Here is a 20,350-nt window from a genome sequence, read left to right as displayed (position 1 = left end):
CAACTAATCTATCCTTTTTCCCCTCCCTCACCCTCCCCAACCCTTCCCTCAGCCACCCAAACCCCTCCCCTTCCCGATACCCCCATTTTATGCCAATAAACAGCAGCCCTTATACCCTGGCCACAGCGATACCTCCTTCCAAGCATCCCTGCCTTCCGAGAAAGTTCAACGCATTTCTCTGCTCTTATCAAATTATCTTCTAGCAGATAGGTGTACAAAGCAACAGCTACTAGCCCTCCTCGGCCACCTTAACTACGCCATCAGAATAATTCCCCAAGGAAAATCTTTTCTTTCTCATCTACTATCAAAAGTTACAACAATCCCCTCCCTTCACGACAAAGTCACTCTTGACGAAGGCTGTAAGATGGAAATGCACCTTTGGCAACAATTCCTGTCTTCATGGAATGGCATATCCTTCTTCTATAACGACTACATCTCACAACCAGAAGACATCCAGCTGTACACAGATGCAGCTCCTTCCATCGGCTTCGGCGGTTACTACAGCGGCCGCTGGTTCGCTTCTGAATGGCCACCTGAGTTTAGCCATCTTGCCCAGCAATCAGACTCACCCTCGTCCACTCTTTTCGAAATATATCCAGTCATCATAGCTGCCATCCTTTGGGGGCACGAATGGTCAAAACATATTATACTTATTCACTCGGACAACTCTGCAGTCGTTGATATCATAAATAAAGGCAGATCCCGTTCCCCAACTATCATGCAATTCGTTCGCAGACTGACACTTATATCTGCTCAGAACCAGTTCCTAATTCGTGCCACTCATATTCCGGGTTACCATAATAGCATAGCTGATTCTTTGTCTCGCCTTTCCTTTCAGAAGTTCAGGACCTTGGCTCCAGACTCAGACATACATCCCACGCCAGTTCCACCGTTTTCTGCTACCATCTTCAACTAAATCCTCGTCTAGAAGACCTTTCACACGCTTCGCGTGAAGCTATCCTCAACGGCCTCGCCCCCAGTACCCTCTCTGCTTACCTGACCGGTTGGAACTGTTTTAAAGCTTACCACTCCTACTACCAAATTCCATTTCCTCTACTGGATGTTTGGTCCATCTGCAATTTCGTCACTCACGCCCATTCCAATCTTAAAATCCGAGCCTCCACCGTTCAGACTTACTTATCTGGAATCAATTTCATTCTCAAACTAGCAACTGGCGAGCAATGCCACTCAATTTCCCATTCTCACGTCACCATGCTTATTAAAGGTCTTCGGAAGCGAGAACCAGCCTCCTCAGCTAGACGCCTGCCATTAACCTCAGATCTTCTGAGCCAATGTATCTGCACGTTACGGTCAGGCTACATGAGCCCTTCAATAGACCGTACATTAGAATGCATGTTTCTCCTTGCGTTCTTCGGCTTCTTGAGGTGCTCGGAACTCGCCCCTTCAACTTCTGCCTTCAATCCGGCCATCCATCCCAGCCTCTCCGACATCTCTGCTCACACCCCAGATTCTCTCATCTACACTTTGAAGAAAAGCAAAACCGACCAATTCGGAAAGTCATGTCCTATTTACATCTTTCGCCTCAACTCCTTCATCAGCCCTTTTGAGCCAATTTCGGAGTACGTTCTTTCCAGATATGCAAATAATTCTTCTCCCCAAGAACCCCTCTTTCTCACAGAAAATGGAAAGATGGCCACCAGATTCTGGTTCAACAAGCACTTTCTAAAGGTTCTCAGCGCCTCCGGCATATCTCCTGAGCACTACTCCCTACATTCCTTCCGGATTGGAGCGGCCACCACGGCCGCCAGCGCAGGCATTTCGGACGAAACCACAAGAGTTATGGGTCGCTGGTCATCTGAAGCATATCGTCTCTATATCCATAATAACCTTAACGACCTCCTCCAAGCTCGGGCACACATCAGCTCATTCAAACCTTTGGGGGTCTTCTAATAACCTACAAACTACCTACAGAGACGAAGCCCCCACTCTGAGTCTCACTGGGCAAGACTCCCTGATCAGCCAGTCTAGACAACACCCTTTCTCTTCCTATCTTCTTTCATCTTGCCTTTCTCAAATAAAGTTTTATCTGCATGGTTGTGGCGTGGTCCTTGTTAGTGAAAGACTGTCTTTTCTGATTTTCCTGCTCTGAACACAAATTGCTGGTGAATACATTTTTTTTTTTCTACACAAAGACTTTTGACTCTCTCTCTTTTTAAATGCTATTTTCGATAATTAAGAAACTGCAGTAAAAGTTACTTAATTTATTCTGGAGTATTTTGCTCAGTGGTTACTTTTATATAAATGGCTTTCCAATAAAAAAAAAAGAATGTTTGGAATTTAAAATCGTTACTTTTGTGACTTGTGTTCTCTGTTCTCATGTTTTCAGTTCTTAGGTCTGAATCCTTGTCACTAGCTCCCTTTGGTGGCCACTCGTTGTATTTATGGGTTTTTGATCAACATCTGAGCTCATATTTCTGTTCGCTGTCATTTCTGCTGTTCAGTAGCTTGAATATTGTCACATGATGGCTTTTGTTCTGAACGCTTAAATGATAGTACTTGCACTGCCCAATCTATAAAGACTGTGTCTGTTCCTCGAATAGTGAGGTCAAAACATAAATTTAATGCAGGATCTAGAAAAAAATCTGATCGTAATTAAACCAGAAAAAAAATCAAAATACATGAACAGAAACCATTTTTAAAGCTTGGGCTCCTAAACATTAGATCACTTGCACCCAAAGCAGTTATTGTGAATGAAATGATCACAGATAATAGTTTTGATGTACTCTGCTTAACCGAAACCTGGCTAAAACCTAATGATTATATTAGTCTAAATGGGTCTACTCCACCAAACTACTACTATAAGCATGAGCCCCGTCAGATTGGTCGTGGTGGTGGTGTTGCAACAATATATAGTGATATTCTCAATGTTACTCAGAAAACAGGATACAGGTTTAATTCATTTGAAATACTTTTGCTTAATGTTACTCTGCCAGATATGCAAAAGAAATCTCTCCTATCTCTTGTTTTAGCTACTGTGTATAGACCGCCAGGGCCATATACAGATTTCCTAAAAGAATTTGCAGAATTCCTTTCAGAACTATTGGTTAATTTTGATAAAGTGCTAATTGTCGGAGATTTTAACATTCACGGTGATAATACAAATGATGCGTTAGGACTTGCGTTTACTGACCTAATAAACTCTTTTGGAGTCAAGCAAAATGTCACCGGGCCCACTCATCATTTTAATCATACGCTAGATTTAATTATATCGCATGGAATTGATCTTACTGATATAGATATCGTACCTCAAAGTGATGATGTTTCTGACCATTTCCTTGTATCGTGCATGCTGCGTATCACTGATATTAACTGTAGGGCTCCGCGTTATCGTCTTGGCAGAACTATTGTTCCAGCCACCAAAGATAGATTCACAAATAACCTGCCTGATTTATCTCAACTGCTCTGTGTACCCCTTAATACACAGGATCTAGACAAAATGACTAGCAATATGGACACCATCTTCTCCGATACGTTAGAAGCTGTTGCCCCCATCAAATTGAAAAAAGTTAGAGAAAAATGTATTGCACCATGGTACAACAGTAATACCCATTCTCTCAAGAAAGAAACTCGCAATCTTGAGCGCAAATGGAAACTATGAAATTGCATGGAAAAACTGTATGTCCAGATACAGACAGGCTTTAAAAGCTGCTAGGGCTGAGCATATCCGCAAACTCATAGAAAATAACCAAAACAATCCTAGGTTTTTATTTAGCACAGTGGCTAGATTAACAAATAACCAGACGCCACCTGATCTAAATATTCCTTTACAGTTTAATAGCAATGACTTTATGAATTTCTTCACTGATAAAATAGATAACATCAGAAATACAATAACCAATGTAGGTTGTACTGCGTCTAATATGTCAACTTCTTTCGTCGCACCCAAAGAAAAACTGCAGTACTTTACCGCTATAGGACAGGAAGAGTTAAATAAACTCATCACTGTGTCTAAACCAACAACATGCCTATTAGATCCCGTACCCACTAAATTACTAAAAGAATTGTCACCTGTAGCAGAAGAACCGCTTCTCAATATTATCAACTTATCATTAATCACGATATGGATTATTTTATATCACGATAACGATATATATCATGATATACCACAATAAAGTACGTTTTCAGTTATTCTCTGAAAAGTTTGACAAAAATGTCATTGCATACTTTTTTTTGCAACTTTATTTTGAAGTGACATTTAACTGAACTGTCACAAATGAGAAAAATACATTTAGTGCAGCAATATAAATGTATCAAATGACAACAGATGTGGTGGAAGTAGAGCTACAGTAGCCTTCACATTTTTTCATCTTTACGTCGCATTTCTTCGATTCTCCCGTATTCTTTTTCGTGGACCATCTTCAAGTGATAAAAGAGGTTTGTTGTGTTAGCGTCGGGCTAACATAAATATAAGTTTTTGTTTTTTAAAGTAACGACAAAGCGGCCAGTGGAAGACTTATCATAGTCTGTTTGATCAATTTTGCCTTTCAAATCATCACAACTCGCCTAAAATAAAAAACAGTTCAAGTATAAATCAATGTTAGTTTAAACGTTAAACCTAGATAAATGTGTGCTATTAGGCGCATATCCAATCATTTGTGTGGAAGCTAAAGCAGAACCTGGAGGCGCCAGCGCGATCACTTGCATTTTTTTTTCAGTGGAAAACATTTAAAATATTCCGTCATTTTTGCTGATAAAAGTAAGAATAAGAATCATTCCAAACTGTAAAGGGTCTACTTTTATTTGTGTGCACTCACAATATCAACAAAACGTTGCAAATGGTGCTTCTAACATAAAGAAAACAAACATGATGCGCTGTCTGTGGTCTCAACACGCTTCACAAGAGTGAACCGAACCTCAGCGAATACATAACTCACAGACTTTATACATATATCTATAGAAAGCTTGAAATTATAACTTAACGAAATGAAGCAAATCGAAAAGACAAACGATTTCATTATGTAATCTTTAAGGATGCATTTCTCTCTAAAGGCGCATCCAAAGAGGAGATGGCGAGTCCGGATCGGCAACTTCATCCTTGCAACACTGACTCAGAAAACACTAGTTTATTAATTAATAATTCAAAATATATCCTTACTATCTTCCCCCGACACATTTATGGTAATAACGTTTGCCGGTGCTTTGCGGCAAGCTTTAGCTTATTGTGTGCGCTTAAACGCGGAACTGTTCCAGGTGCGCTGAAGGCGCGCTCACTCCTGCTGCTGACGGAGACACTAAACGCCTTCCGAGCCGAACTCGAAAGTGAAGGCAAAAGTGAAGTCTTGTGTTGTTTCCACCAGCGCGGATATTTTTTTTAATCGCCATATTTGGTGGATGTCTAAAATATAAACATCTCTAAACTGTGACGTGAAAATTGGCCCGAAGTCCGGCCCTAGGGGCATAAAAAAAATCGGGGCCCGTCGGGCTCGCGCTGCAATGCAGGGCTCTACCGGGACATATCAACCAGTAGCCTAATTTCATTGCCAGTAACGGACGGTAAAGTTCAGGAATAAATAATGTGCGATTTATGACAAAATAGTCCCACAACTTGATCGTTCATATTTTGTTAACGTGTTAACAAAAAAAAAAAAAAAAATCAGAAAAACAGCGTGCACATTTGGTTAAAAATGAAAGGCTGTCAACTGACACTTAAAACGGGAAGCTTTGCCAGATTCAAGAGTCAAAAGCTCGTCCACAGTTTAGTAAACGTTGGCAACCTCTTCACGCTATTCTTGACTGCGCTGTATTGACTGCTTTGGTGCGTTGCAATACGATTTTTTTGATGCTTATCCAAATTTTTTTTTGGAAGGGCGGCTGAGACATGACGTGGCTCTGGGAGGTCAACTGAGACGTGACGAGGCTCTAGTTGAACAGCTGCGACGTGATGTGGTTTTGGAGGGGACCTGGCAAGGAAGATCTGTTGTGACTTGACTTGACTCGGAAGCAACAGCAGTAACTTGGCTTGGCTCGGCTCATGAAGATCAGCTATGACTTGGCTTAACATAGACAACCCAGCTGTAACTTGACTTGACTCAGGAACATCAGCTGCAACTTGACGTGGCACTGAAAGTGCAACCCTGACTTGACTTGACATCAGAGGATCAGCCATCACTTGATTAGCTTTGGGTGTGGCAGACATGACGAGATGAGATTCAGATGAGATGACCCTGGCATGATGAGGCTTAGGCGTGGCAGTCATCTTGGCCCGGGACTCAAATGGGGCGGCCATCTTGTGAACTGGCTCTGGGAGGGTGCTCATGACGGGTGCAGACACTGGAGCGGCAGGCTTGTGTAGTGGGTTTGGTTCTGCGTTGTGTGTGCGTTGATGATAAGAAGAGATATCACACGAGATGTAGTTGTCACGTGCTTTTAGTTGGTTTCTGTATTGAAAAACAACAGACACCATCAGACAGTGAAAGGAAGAATCTGTTATGGAATCGCTATGACATTCTGCGAAAGAGAGCACCATAACAAGCATTGACTTTTTTTTTTTTTTTTGTTAATTACAATAATGAAAATGTAATGAAGGGAAAAGAAAATCCAGAAAAATAAAACAATACTCTAATGATCCATTTACATACCTGTATTGAAAAACAACAGACACCATCACACAGTGAAAGGAAGAATCTGGTCTAGTCGTGCCTGTCAATCATTACATACTTTTTCAATGTATATTTGTTTAACAGGAAATGCATTCAAATCTCTCATGGATAATTAAAAGTAAACATATATAACTTAAATCAAATTTATAACTTCTAACACAGAAGAAACTTTTAAACTCGGTTTTACCAAAAAATGCATCATGAAATACTAAAACTCAGCAGCATACCGCACGTGTAATGGCGGCCATTACCTGCAATCATACTCAGAATAAACTTACTCTTTACAACATTCGTAACTTGGATAACTAATCTCTGAATAAAGAAAAGTTAACAAACAAACACGTCTCACACAGAAACTCTGTAAACAATCTGTAATTAACAATATTTAACCACTTTTTCTGAGGAGCTGATAAAACACACCTCTTATTCCTATGACATTCTGCGAAAGAGAGAGGGCGCCCGGAAATTACATCAGCTCTACCCTCCCGATTACACACTACATAACCTGCGTGACAGCGCTTCACTTACGCAATCGCTCCTAATACAAATTTCAAAATAAAGGTCCTGTACATTTAGTACAATTAGTTAATAGTAATTTCGATAATCTAGTGTAACAACATTACACTTGCCACACTTGGCTTGAGCGGGCCTTGGTGTGGTGGGGAATGTGGGATTGCATGGTTATTCATCTGCAACACCCACAGTAAAAAGTGAACCAAGGCAATGAACCAAGGCAAAAACTATGACTATGAAATAAAACAAGAACCATAAAAAATAACAAAACAAGGCAATGAAAAACAGGGAAAACGCTTGGTAGAGTCCGCACAGGCAAAACAATACTTTGCCACGCCTGTTTGGCATGACCCTCCTCATATGGCTGCCAAACAGGAAGTAACCATAGAAGCAGCAGAGGGAGCAGTAACAGACGGTCCATGGGTAAGGGGGTCCCTCTGCTGGTGTTGCATTACAGCAAGCATAGTTGCCATTCAAGCCCTTTCTGATTCTGATTCTACAAGAATCAATAAATTAAGCTAAATGGTGGTCAGTGGACTGTGGATTTAAATTTTTGGTATCAAAGACTCAAGAAAAAGAAAATAGAAGTGTTACGATCACCATCTGGAGTGCCCATGAACTCTATTAGAGCGCACTCCATTCCTTGCCATTGCTAATCAGCCCGGACTCCATTTCCCAGGTTTCCTGTGCCCAGGAACTCATTGTCCGTTGACACCCTGACATAAGGCTGGAATGGGGGTGATGCCATATCAACTTCATGCCATAGGATCGGTGATTAAAAACAACGAGTGTATGAGATGTATGAAAACATCTGAAATGCTAATTTTTTTTTTTTTTTTTTTTGCACATAAAGCTCATGTCTTTGTAAAATTACAGTTGAAGCACTGATGTCATATGGACTGTTTTATGGATGTCCTTGCTACATTTCTGAGCCTGGGAAGTTTTCAAGTCAAGTCACCTTTATTCATATAGCACTTTCAACCATTCAGATTGTGTTAAAGCAGATCTATAGTATTAAATAGGAAAAAATAGTGTGTAATAATGCAAAACGACAACAGTAAACATTCAAGTTTTAAAGTCAGTTTGTAATGTCTGGCCCTATTAGTCAAATTAGTCAATTGTTAAAATGGGGTAAAACGATTCTGTGTGAGATAAAATAAGCGTTTTATAAAGATGAGACAACATCAAAAGTAAAATGAAAAAATAAAGTGTATTTACATAAACGTACAAGGAACTTAAAACAACACAGTAAAACTAGAATACTTTAACTTAGGCTGTTAAAAGCAGATTGTCCATTTGAATCACACCCTAAAACAATCCTTAAGAATCCCAGTGTGTCAAAAGTTCTAGTATAAAAGTGTCCACTGGTGTATATATTAGCCCGGTTCTGTCTACACTGCACTGGCTCCCTATTAAACATCGTATAGATTTTAAAATCTTGCTAATTACTTATAAAGCCCTGAATGGTTTAGCTCCCCAGTACCTGAGTGAGCTCTTATCGCATTATAGTCCCTCACATCCGCTGCGTTCTCAAAACTCTGGCAATTTGATAATACCGAGAATATCAAAATCAACCGCGGGCGGCAGATCTTTTTCTTATTTAGCACCCAAACTCTGGAACAATCTACCCTACAATGTTCGGGACGCAGACACACTCTGCCAGTTTAAATCTAGATTAAAGACCCATCTCTTTAACCTTGCTTACACATAACAAATCCACATTCTTATAATTCAAATCCGTTAAAGGATTGTTAGGCTGCACTAATTAGGTCAACCGGAACCGGGAACACTTCCCATAACACCCGATGTACTCAGTGCATCGTCAGAAGAATGGCATCTACGCTAATATTAGTCTGTTTCTCTCTTATTCCGAGGTCACATTAACCACCAGATCCAGTCCGTATCCAGATCAGATGGTCACTGCAGTCCCCCGGATCCAGTCCGAACCCAGCCCAGACGGTGGATCAGCACCTAGAGACGACCTCTACAGCCCTGAATGTCAGCGGAGTCCACATCAACTAGATGAGCCCCAGAGACGGATCCACATTAAAGACCACATCACCTAGTCGACTGTCGGCACAAGACCACGGGAACTTTGGCCAGAGGAGAACTGGCCCCCCGACTGAGCCTGGTTTCTCCCAAGGTTTTTTCTCCATTTGTCACCGATGGAGTTTTGGTTCCTTGCCGCTGTCGCCTCTGGCTTGCTTAGTTGGGGACACTTTCTCTTAACACAATATTGCATTTTATTTTATTGTTTTTGATTAACTACCTTTACCTATAATGTGAGTGTTTAATGTTGCCTTTGGCATTGTTGATGTACTGTTTCCTATTTAATACTGTACAGCCGCCTTGTCACAATTCTGTATTGTTAAAGGCGGTATATAAATAAAGGTGACTTGACTTGACTTGACTATACAGTCCAACAAAAGTGATAATCCAAGACACGGGTGATGCTGGAATGGTAAATCCTTAAAACTCCTCAATCCAGTGTGTATTGTTTGGTCAATGACCCTGATTGTTTGCCATGCTGCCTCCTTTATAGGTTCAGTTCCTGTTTCCTGTCATGTGATGAGTCACATGACAGGCAGACCCAGAGTGTCTTCAAGACATACACATTAAAATGTTTAAGAGGAATACAATGGCTAAGACAACATGAAAACCTATTAAAACACAAATATACATAAAATCATTACAATATATTGAGAAGGTTAAAACATGAGTCCTGTGTGACAGTGTTACAAATTCATCACTGATTCAGTGATGTCGTCATCCAGCTCAGTTCAGTTTCAGTTGCACTACTGTCTAAGCAGGTCAGAAAGCTCTTGAATTTCAAATTTCTGAGTTTGGAACAACATGAGGGTGAGTAATTAATGACAGAATTTTCATTTTTCATCTCTTTACAATTTATACAAATGCTTAATTAGACTGTATCATTTTAAGTTCTTCATAATATGAATAGTGTAAGGATTGCTCAATAAAACTTGGAGTGGAATTTTACTATACAACTGAGGTCTTAAACAGGATTACATATTTATTGAGTTGTATATGGTGTACGAGTAAAATATTGACCAGATGCAGAGTTATTAGTCATTTCACAATCACAGGATTGCAACACAAGCAGGTTTATAATATACATTTCACATGGCATTCACATATTATCCCATGGGAATTTACAGGCGTTTCACATGTGATCTCATGAGTTTCATATGGGAATTCACATGGGATTCACATGAAAAATGTTCCAAAACCACACGTTTCACAGGTGATTTTCATATGTTTGTGACCTGCAGAGAAAAAGATAAAACAGTGGATAGGAAATGTTATAGATGTGGACACAAAGATTGTTTAGGCCAAACATGTCTTTTGTCTTTTTCACTGAACTGAACACATTTTCTGTTTTACTAGTTTCCGTGTGGCAGTGATTGCGAGTTGAACGGCCACTGCATGTCTGAATCCTTCGAGCTGAGCCTCCTTTATGGTGCTCTCTTTCTCTTCAAGGGTCACCACCTGCTCCAGTGCTTCACGTATATCTGATCCTTTTACATGAGGATGCATTAGAAGTTCTGCCATGAACGAGTCAGAAAAAGTTTTCTTAGCCTCACGTCGTGACTCCTCTGCTAAACGCCAGTACATTTTCTGCCATTCTGATTGTTTGACTCGTTTGTGCTTCTGTTTGAACCGCTTTTCTTTCTCATTGAGTTTCTGCTTCTGAATCTCCTGAATGCATTTCTCCGCTTCCTCAAACATCTTATTTGAAAAGTGTCCATTCTCTGCCATCATCGTCTCTATGTTCCTGATCAGATCTTTGAACTGTGGGAAACTGGGAAACTCATTGTCCAGACAGAAGTATCTGTTCCCACAACTCTCTACAAGTTCTTTAAGAGCTGGTTCACCTTCTTCTAGATATTGCTCAATTGTTAGATTTTTCTTCTTTAGCTGTTTTTCTTGAGTGAAGAGGATCATGGAATATTTTACCATCTGTTCTCCGAACACTTCTTTAAGTTTCTTTACTGTATTTTTCTCCTCCTCAGTGAATCGACCCACTTTAATCACAATAATAAAAGCGTGTGGTCCAGGAGAAGTGAATGTTATGCATTCCCCTATCTTTGTTTTAATCTCATCTTCACTGAGTTTAGTATCATAAAGTCCAGGTGTGTCAATCACTGCTATTTCTTTACCAAACCTCACTCTAGTTTCTGACTGACACTGTTTAGTTTCAGACTTTGAACTGGCTGAAGTTTGGAACACGTTTCTGCCGATGATGGTGTTTCCAGTGGCACTTTTCCCAGCTCCAGTTTTTCCCAGCAGAACCAGTCTGATCTGGTCTTTACTGTCAGGAATTACATCAGTCTCGTCTGGATCTTCAGCTGGAGACTCTCCTGAAACTACAACAGAAAGATCAGCGTGTCAACACATACGCTACTTACACTTGCTGAACAAATTCCCATATGTTTGTATTTTTTAAGTCGCTTAAAATGGCAGCGTGTGAAAGATACTTACACGTGACACCAGGAACATCCATGCTTGATCTCCTCCTCATTTGTTTCATGATAAATCTCCTTCCATTCTTCACCATCATTTCTTCAATCTTGTGCAGTAGTTCTTGCTTCTGACAATCTGATTTACTTTTGTTATTGAAAGAGTGAAATTTTCCCTCACATTCTGTCACCAGATGCTGGAGATCCGCATGATCTTTCTGTTTCAGATATTCCTCAATGGTCTGATCCAGATCCTCCAGATCATCTTCATGTGTGAACAGAATCATGATGTATTTCTGAACTTCAGGACCAAATAAACACTTCATATAATCCAAGATCTCTTCTTCATTTTCAACAGGTTCCTCTAGAGGAACGGTGAGCAGAACTGCACTGAGACCTGCTGAACATCGAGAGACCAGCTGCTCTTTCATCTTCTCCAGCTGCTCTTCATTCAGATCTGGATCCAGTAGATCTGGACACTCAATCACAGCCACCTGCTTCCCACCAATCTGAGTTTGACCCTCACAAACTTCAGACTGATGTTTACTCTTATGTTTTTGGATGTTAAACCTCTTTTCTCCCAGTATAGTGTTTCCAGATGAGCTTTTCCCGGAACCGTTTCTTCCCATCAGAAGAATCCGGATCACTGAATCATCTGGACTGGAGCTGATCGCTGGTATCTCTGAAAGAGACAGAAGACATGGAGGACAATATGTAAAAATAATTTTATTTATAGATACATATACAGGCAAAGTCAAGTCCTTCTTATAGCAGGAAAAAATAAAGAACTTTAGAAGCTTTAAGCTTTCTTAAATCAGATACATCAACATAACTTTAACATTACTACATATTCAATGTTTTTATTAAACAAAAATAAGATCTGTGAAATGACACAGATTTTTACAAAATTTCACTTGCACAGAAAAACTTGAAAGGGCACCTAATAGGCAAAATTCACTTTTACATGTTGTTTGAACATAAATCTGTGCTGGCAATGTGTGGAAACAGCCACCCTATTTATGGAAAGTAATGTGTTACGTTACTTTTATGTTACTTTTGAAATCTGGGCAGGGCTCGCTTGTTTTTAATATAAAATGTTATATTGTGGCAAATGTAAAAGCTTTAACAGCTTTAACAGCTTTAACACCAAAAGAATGCAGGAGAAGAAAGTCATATTCACTTATTAGAACTGACCATATGCACAACTACTTCCTTGTTTTAGACAAGCCAGCTCAGTCATTTCCAGTCAACTGTACCATAAAAGGAGTGTCCTTTGCTCGTTTTCTCTATAATCCATTCACAATTCATTTGTCTAAGAGGACCAAACGTCCACGTATACCGTTTTAAGAATGACAAATGCAAGTGTAAAAGATTACGCAAGTAAATCCGCTAACTATTGCTATAATTGACAGTAATAACAGAACGAGACATCTGACAAGCCCATGTCAAAACCAGAGCTGTGCATTAAATGATTCAGACTAAATTCAGAATAAGAAAACTACAGCAGTAACAAGTTTGTGTTGGTTGAATATAGGCTGTTTAATAGCTTTTACAGTTTAAGATAAAACTTAAAAGAAGTAGTTAATAAATTAAACCTAAAATATTTCAAATTCATATTGATTCATATTGAATGCTTTATTTAATTCTCATTAAATTAATATTTAACTTTTTTAATTTCAAGTTAACTATATATATAAGTATTTAAATAATTCACTCTTGTAGTCTGTTTGTGTCTAAGCTTATTTATTTATTTTTATTAATTTTAATGACTTTCTGCGCTTGCTATACTATATACTTACTGATTATTTAAATAATACTACTACAATGAAAAGATAGCATTGCTAGCTAGCTCACTCTAGCCTAAACAGTTATGATAGGGTTTCAGCATTTAAATGTACAACTTCTTGTCTAGGTACTCTCCTGGGATTACCAGGCTCCACATACAAATTATTTGTTGTTAAATAACATGAAACTGAATGTTAATCATTATCTAGATGTTGCAATATATATATATACATCTGATTTATATATATATATATATATATATATATATATCAGAGGTCACGTTAACTGAAAATTGTCTGTCATTGACAGAATTTATTTTGAGTGACAAAAAAATCTGAAGGCCGTCCATCATTTTGACAGATTACACTGAGGGTGATCTACTGTAAAAAAGCACCTTAAGCGGTATTTATTGCTATTTATTGGGAGGAAGAGGCACTACTGTTCATTCATCTGCTGAAAACAGCATAGACCAAAAAAACAATTGTGATTTAACAATTAAATGTGTTATTCTAATTAAAATATGAAAATGAAAATTATATATATATATATATATATATATATACTTTTTTTTCTCAGTTTCTAATAAGAATGAGGCAGGAGAGCAGTCTCAAAAGTCTCCACCTACATATATAAAATGAGTTTCACCTGAATTGTACAAGCTCACAAACTCAGCAGCAAAAACGCTGTTTAATATAATGTGATTAAATACATAAATGATATTTGTGTTATTTAACATTTAATTACTGCAGGTTTACGTCACATTCTGAGTTTGCATTTCATTGTTTTTATTTATTCTGAGGAATACTGAACCTGTAAGATGATTTAATACATGTTCGGATTTAGTCTAGAACTACAGAAACATGGTGTTTATGCAGTGCATACAATGCATCTACACTTACTCCTGATTTCTCTCAGCATGGGGACAGGAGAGTCAGTCAATAAATTGGAAAAATAACTGGCGTTACTTGAAAAAGTAACTCAGATATTTTCTTGCAAATCAAAATGTTATTTTAATAAATGTAAAGTAGGATTGCTATCGAAGGACAGACAGGTGATGATGATCAACTAATGAGGACACAGGTGAACTGACTAACCTAATCAAACACAGGGGGAAACTGGGTTACACTGAGCATACGGCATTGTTGCCAACAATTGGGCTACTTTAACACTGTTGCACAGGTTGAAGAGACCCCAAAAACATGATATTTATTCCCTGGAATATTTTATCACGGGAAGCCCACCAAAAAACGTGTATTTTACCCCACGGGATGCGATTGTTAACCGGGAACCCCCCTCTAAATGTGATTGAGCTAGTTTTGAGAAGCAATTGGGCAGGTTTTCTTGTAAAAACCTGGCAACCCTGGCACACAGGGAATGAAAACACAACAAAAATGTCGAACTTCATTGGTTCACTGGGACACGTCCCCTCAGCCGGTGGCAAAAGAGCCTTCAGCGTGAATGGATTTAATAGGAAAGATGCGAAAACGCAAGTAAAACAAACGATAAAGGTTGCCGAACTTGATATAATGTTCCTATGTGGTCAATGCATATTGATGCAGCCAGAAATCAACACTTATATGTGTCTGATTTTGACACCGGGGAAAATAAATAAAGCAAATTTGCCTGTGAACTAATTTTGTAAATACAAAATAGGTTGGTCTAAACCCTGGTGATCACTTATATATATATATATATATATATATATATATATATATATATATATATTCATATCATCCAGCTAAAAAAACATATATAGTTTTTGTCAGTGTTTATTTCAAAACATCTAGTTATGCATAATTTAAGATGGTAAATATTTACTTGATGACTTGTCAAAATAATATATACTATAATACAATATATAGGATATGATTTTACTGCAAAATTCAACATATTAACATGAAATGATAACTGCAAATCCATGTTTCGCTGCCTGGAGACCATTTGTTTCTTTGAATTGCGGCGATTATTTTCTTCTCTTGCCAGTGGCTTTCAGCGGTCTGTATAAATATACCTCATGTTTCTTGTCAAATGTCTTTGTACAGTAAATTGCAAAGCTCGTTCTGGTTTTAGAGGTGTTTGTGTGTTCTGTCGCAGCATTCACGTTGAAACCAATGCTGCCGCTCAGTCTTTTTGCCATTCAGTGGGCGGAGCCGCAGCCACTCCAGCTGACGGTTAGGCTAACCCTACACTCTATGTCAGGGGTGCTCAACCCTGTTCCTGGAGATCGACCTTCCTGCAGTTTAGTTCCAACCCTGATCAAACACACCTGTCTGTAATTATCAAGTGCTCCTTCAGATCCTAATTAGTTAATTCAGGTGTGTTTGATCAGGGTTGGAGCTGAACTCTGCAGGAAGGTCGATCTCCAGGAACAGGGTTGAGCAGCCCTGCTTTATAGATTGTTTGCAATCTAGTGATTCTGAGGACAAGCGAAATGCAGATGGAGGGCAGGAAGTGATTTTTCTCTATAGGAATCAATAGCAGAATCTCAAACTGACTATGTTTTCAGTCGTTTATGGAAATCATTCAAACCGAGAAATTTCATTTCGTATCGTATATGAAAATTTGCTGTTCATAAGGAGGCAAAGGCAAGAAATTGACTGAAAAACACAGGGAAAAGTGGCTTGTAAACCTGCGTCTGCGGTCAGGAGGAGAGTCAGATAACGCTTGCGTGTGCGAATGGTTAATAAAAGATATAAAGAAATATGTAAATAGATACAGGGTGAGACAGTGAGAATTCACTCAATGCTAAATTCCACACTTAGATGCAATGTAAATAAGATATTATATTTGCAGTTGATTACAACAAAACCTTGTGAGATTGCGATAAATTGAAGTGAGTCACAGCTTTTTAGTGACTATATGAAAGCGCTGTTTGCTTGCTTTCTAGGCTATAATCAATACAGAATTTGAAAAAAGTTTCGCTTTACATGCTGCTAACAGGACCAATGGCCAAAAACCCTGTACAGCAGTAGATTCAGGAGTGACATATATCCTGCATCCTTCATATAAATGTGGGAATCACTTTCGAGTTTGTTTGCTATCATGTTTAGTTGCGTAGCTTATTTCCACCGCCTCGATGACAGGCAACTGAGGCACCTATTTCAATTTAGTTGAAAAATCACTCCTCTTTATAACACAAGGATCACATCCAACATATGTTGTGATTTTCTGTTTATATGTTTCTCTTGTACAATACAGACTTTCCTCCATCTCATCTGTTCTGCTTTTTTAGTTACTGCTGAAAGTTCACTGCATGTGCAGGGTTTTGTGGCTATTGGTTCTGTTAGCAGCACGTAAAGCAAAACTTTTCTACAGATAACCCACAATTCTTTGCGTTGCCGTAACCAATGGACGTTTATATGAAAATAAATTGCAATGCCGGCAGATGTAAACACAAGCGATGATGTGGTGTTTAAATATAAAAAGTAAAACTAATACATTTTTGTCCTCCTTTTTTCTTCAGTTGTACTTACGCTGCAGCTCCTCAAATATGCAATAAAATAAAACAAATAAAAAACAGTTTCTTTTCAAATTACTTTCCAAGTTTAGAAATAATTTCCTTTATTTATTTAGTGTTAGAGCACAACTAGGCGGCCGCGGCGTGACACAACAATTGTGGAGTCCGGTGTAGACTGTTAGTGTGTTGTCATAGCAACGTGATATATTCTTTTTCCTTTGCCATCCATCCTACAAAGTCCGTCTCATTTAATTCTAGGCTTGAGGACACTCCACATAGGCATCCTACAGAGGATGTGACCTCCAAAGGATACGACCTCCGGAGGGCGCATCCTTCGAAATGAGACACAGCTTGTGTCTACGTGTGGCGTTTAGCATTAGGTGAATTCTCACTCTGTATCTATTTATATATTTCTTTATTAATATCTCAACATATTATTCTATCTTTTCTTAACCATTTGCACACACAAGCATTATCCGACTCTCCTCCTGACCACAGACGGAGGTTTACAAGCCACTTTTTCCTGCGCTTTTCAGTCAATTCTTGCCTTTCCGCCCTTATGAACAGCAAATTTTCATACATGATAAAAGATATTTTGTGGTTTCTCGGTTTGACCGATTTGAGCATCCATATACAACACAAAACATAGACATTTAGAGTTTCTGCTAGTGATTCCTATGGAGAAAAATCACTTCCTGCCCTCCAGCTGCCCACTGAGCAAAAGTAGTCCAAACGACGTCATTTCAACGTCTTTGTCGGAATATAGACATGATCTGCACGTCGGGTGGACGTCTCATGTTTGTTGGGTGCATTTCGCGCCACAGCAGTGATGTCATGTGCAAACAATCTATAGGAGGCAGCGAGCACCAGCTCATTAGCATTTAAAGAGTAACACACAAAAACAGCTCCTTTTGATTCCCACCCAAAAACTGGCATTTTCAACATGGTATAAGAAGTAATTTGTGGGGTACTTTGAGCTGAAACTTCACAGACAGACTTATATTACATCTTGTGAAAAGAGGCATAATAAGTCTCCTTTGAGTAAATGTAATGTCTGTATGCTAAACTTGTTCTGCCTGTTCTGATAGCAGCAGTTTAAAGGTGTGGTCTGTTTTACTACGAACACTGTGAATTTCTTTCGCTTGAGACCAAATGACATTACTTTCTTTTTCTTTCTTTTTTCCCCCTTTTTTATAGTCATATTTGGTGTAAAATAACTTCATGACTAAGAGCACAATTATATAATGGTTACATGACTAAGACGACAGAAACGTTTACCTGCAAAACAAAGAAATGAAGCAAAAACTGTAACTGTAACTGATTTGGCAGCAGGAACATACATATAGAGTCTTTAAATCTGTATGAAGATATTTCTTACGTGTAGGTGCTGAAGGTCCCTCCGACATTTTTACTTAACTATACTCCAGACAGATCACAAGAAAAATGCTTCAAATAAGTACAAAACAATAATAAATCACAGACTGTAAATGAAATTTATAGAGGTCTTGGTCAAAAGAAAAACTGAGAGAACAGCAGCTGTTGAGTTTAGTTTTACTTTTGCTTAGTTTGTGCTGAATTGCTCCTCCTGCAGATGTTTTTTTTACCTGTTCTTCCTTATACCTGTTGAAGGAGGAGCCTGCTTTCAAACAGAGAACAAACATGATCAGAGCCTGACAAATGAACAGCGTGAGATGAACACATAATGAAAATACAATTACTTGATCGTCTGTTTAATATTTTTCACTTTACATCTGATTTTACATTTTATGCATGCAACAGCAGTCACTGGCATTCCCTTATGAAAGTGAACCATGGTTTTACTATAGTGACTGTAGTTCAGTATTCGTAGATTTCCATGCTTACCGCTACAGTACACATATTTAACCATGTGCAAACAAAAATATAACCCAATAATTTGCAATTAAAGCATATTGAATGTTAAAATGCTTTTTAAAATTAAAGTTAAGTGGGTATCTTTAGCCATTTTACATTTAGTAATTTAATAACTGAGAAAGTTTCGTAGTTTATACGTTTAGTGTAGAAGTACCATATCAGTATCAGCATCGACAATACTGGCCTTTAAAAGTGTCACCGAGATGGTTCATCTTACCCACTGAACTGGGTCAACCTACCCCTAACCTGGGGCAAATTGAGCCAAAGGAACACTTTGTAATAAGCCAAATTTTTAGAACCCTTTGTCACAAAATTATTCACTCTGATCATTTCAAATGATACACTGTAAAAAGTGCTAAGCTGACTTAACTTAAAACATTTTTTTGAGGAAACCCGCTGCCTTAAAATGATGAAAAAAAAGTGAATTATCAAGTTCACTTAACATATTATTTATTATTATTATTCTTTTTTTTAAATCATTATTATTATTAGAATTTTAAGGCAATGGGTTTCCTCTTTAGATAAGGATGAACTATAACCATACATTCTTTGGACATTTCTGAAAGTTTTTGTAATTACACTGGGTGTCTTTACCTTCACATAATCATAATAGTCATGGTAGAATTATAACCCGGCACAGCGAAAATATCCCCGTTCTCCCTCCAGTGATCTACAGGAAAACTTTTGTAGCTGTCTCTGAGGATCTCTCTCACATCTCTCATTACGTCAATGTCCTTGATTGCAGGAGTGTCTCTGATGATCTTCTTCATCCACTGTTTCCAAAACAAATCAAACTCTTTCTTCAGTGATTCTGCACCATGTGTTTTGTCTCTGAGTTTTAAGGCGAGTTCTTCGCTCTTTTCATAGAGAGCATTTACATAATATCTCTTCTGAGCATCATTCTTTTTCTTGATGACTCCAGGACCACTTGCTGTATTCAGTTTCCTGTAAGCTGAAATCTCCAGAGAATTTCTGAAGCTAAAGACAAATCATTCCTTCAGTAAAGCCTCCCAGAGATCTTCAATATGATCTTTGAAGTGTGTCAGCCTCATTCCATCTGATATTGAAGCTTGAGACATAATAGTCTTCTTGAGGTCTTGAATGTTCTCACAGTAGTTCGGGTTTGGTGGTGCCATTGATGGTTTTCCCTCCCAGAACTGAGCAAAATACTTCACATCATTCTGAACATCAAATCTAATAACATCACTGAAACATTCTGCATCATAAACTTCCTCTTCAGCAGCGAGTTTTGTCGTCTCATCCAATGTCTCCTGCAGTCGTCTCCTTCTCTCCATGTTTTTCTCTCCAGCTGTGACGTCTGAAATGTTCTGATGAACAAACACACAGCTGGTATTCAGTCTGACCTTCTTCATCCTCATGAAGGCCTGAACAACAATCTGAAGAATGTCCTGCATCTCAGATGGGTTTTCTCCAAAGATGTTGATCAAGGTCAGATTTCCCAGACCAACAAAAAATGTGGCCAATTCATTGTCATGATGTCTTGTTGATCTTCCAGCCAGTTCTACAGCATTGAGACCCTCAGTATCAACAACCAGAATATAGTTAAAGTTCATCTGTGTTTTCATCTCGTCTGAGACTCTGAT

General features: G+C 38.6%; 1 protein-coding gene and 1 pseudogene across 2 annotated transcripts; one reads left to right on the top strand and one right to left on the bottom strand.

Annotated features, from left to right (window-relative positions):
* Window positions 1-20,350, top strand: part of LOC127162419 (putative autophagy-related protein 11) — a 436,431-nt pseudogene that overhangs the window by 38,599 nt on the left and 377,482 nt on the right.
* Window positions 9,278-18,418, bottom strand: LOC127161885 (GTPase IMAP family member 7). Of its 2 annotated transcripts, none has more exons than XM_051104645.1 (3): window positions 18,232-18,418; window positions 11,634-12,293; window positions 9,278-11,518 (listed from the first exon to the last, which is right to left on the bottom strand). In XM_051104645.1, exons 1-3 carry the CDS (start codon window positions 18,257-18,259, stop codon window positions 10,506-10,508), a joined length of 1,701 nt encoding a protein of 566 aa, XP_050960602.1. In that variant the 5' UTR covers window positions 18,260-18,418; the 3' UTR covers window positions 9,278-10,505. The 2 variants fall into 2 exon arrangements, with proteins under 2 accessions (XP_050960602.1, XP_050960610.1); XM_051104653.1 differs by lacking the exon at window positions 18,232-18,418 and having other exon boundaries at window positions 11,634-12,083; window positions 12,182-12,289.

Source organism: Labeo rohita, chromosome 3 (genome assembly GCF_022985175.1).
Source record: "Labeo rohita strain BAU-BD-2019 chromosome 3, IGBB_LRoh.1.0, whole genome shotgun sequence".
NCBI lineage: Eukaryota > Metazoa > Chordata > Actinopteri > Cypriniformes > Cyprinidae > Labeo > Labeo rohita.
Note: the sequence above shows the minus strand (reverse complement) of the source record. Positions and strands in the feature narration are given on the sequence as shown.

Bases quoted from the DNA above. Each gene is read 5' to 3' on its own strand.
- LOC127161885 (XM_051104645.1), bottom strand. From the start codon at position 18,259: ATGTCGGAGGGACCTTCAGCACCTACAC. The intron at 12,294-18,231 runs GTAAGAAATATC...TGTCTCTTTCAG, and splicing joins GGGACCTTCAGCACCTACAC to AGATACCAGCGATCAGCTCC. The intron at 11,519-11,633 runs GTAAGTATCTTT...TTTCTGTTGTAG, and splicing joins GGATGTTCCTGGTGTCACGT to TTTCAGGAGAGTCTCCAGCT.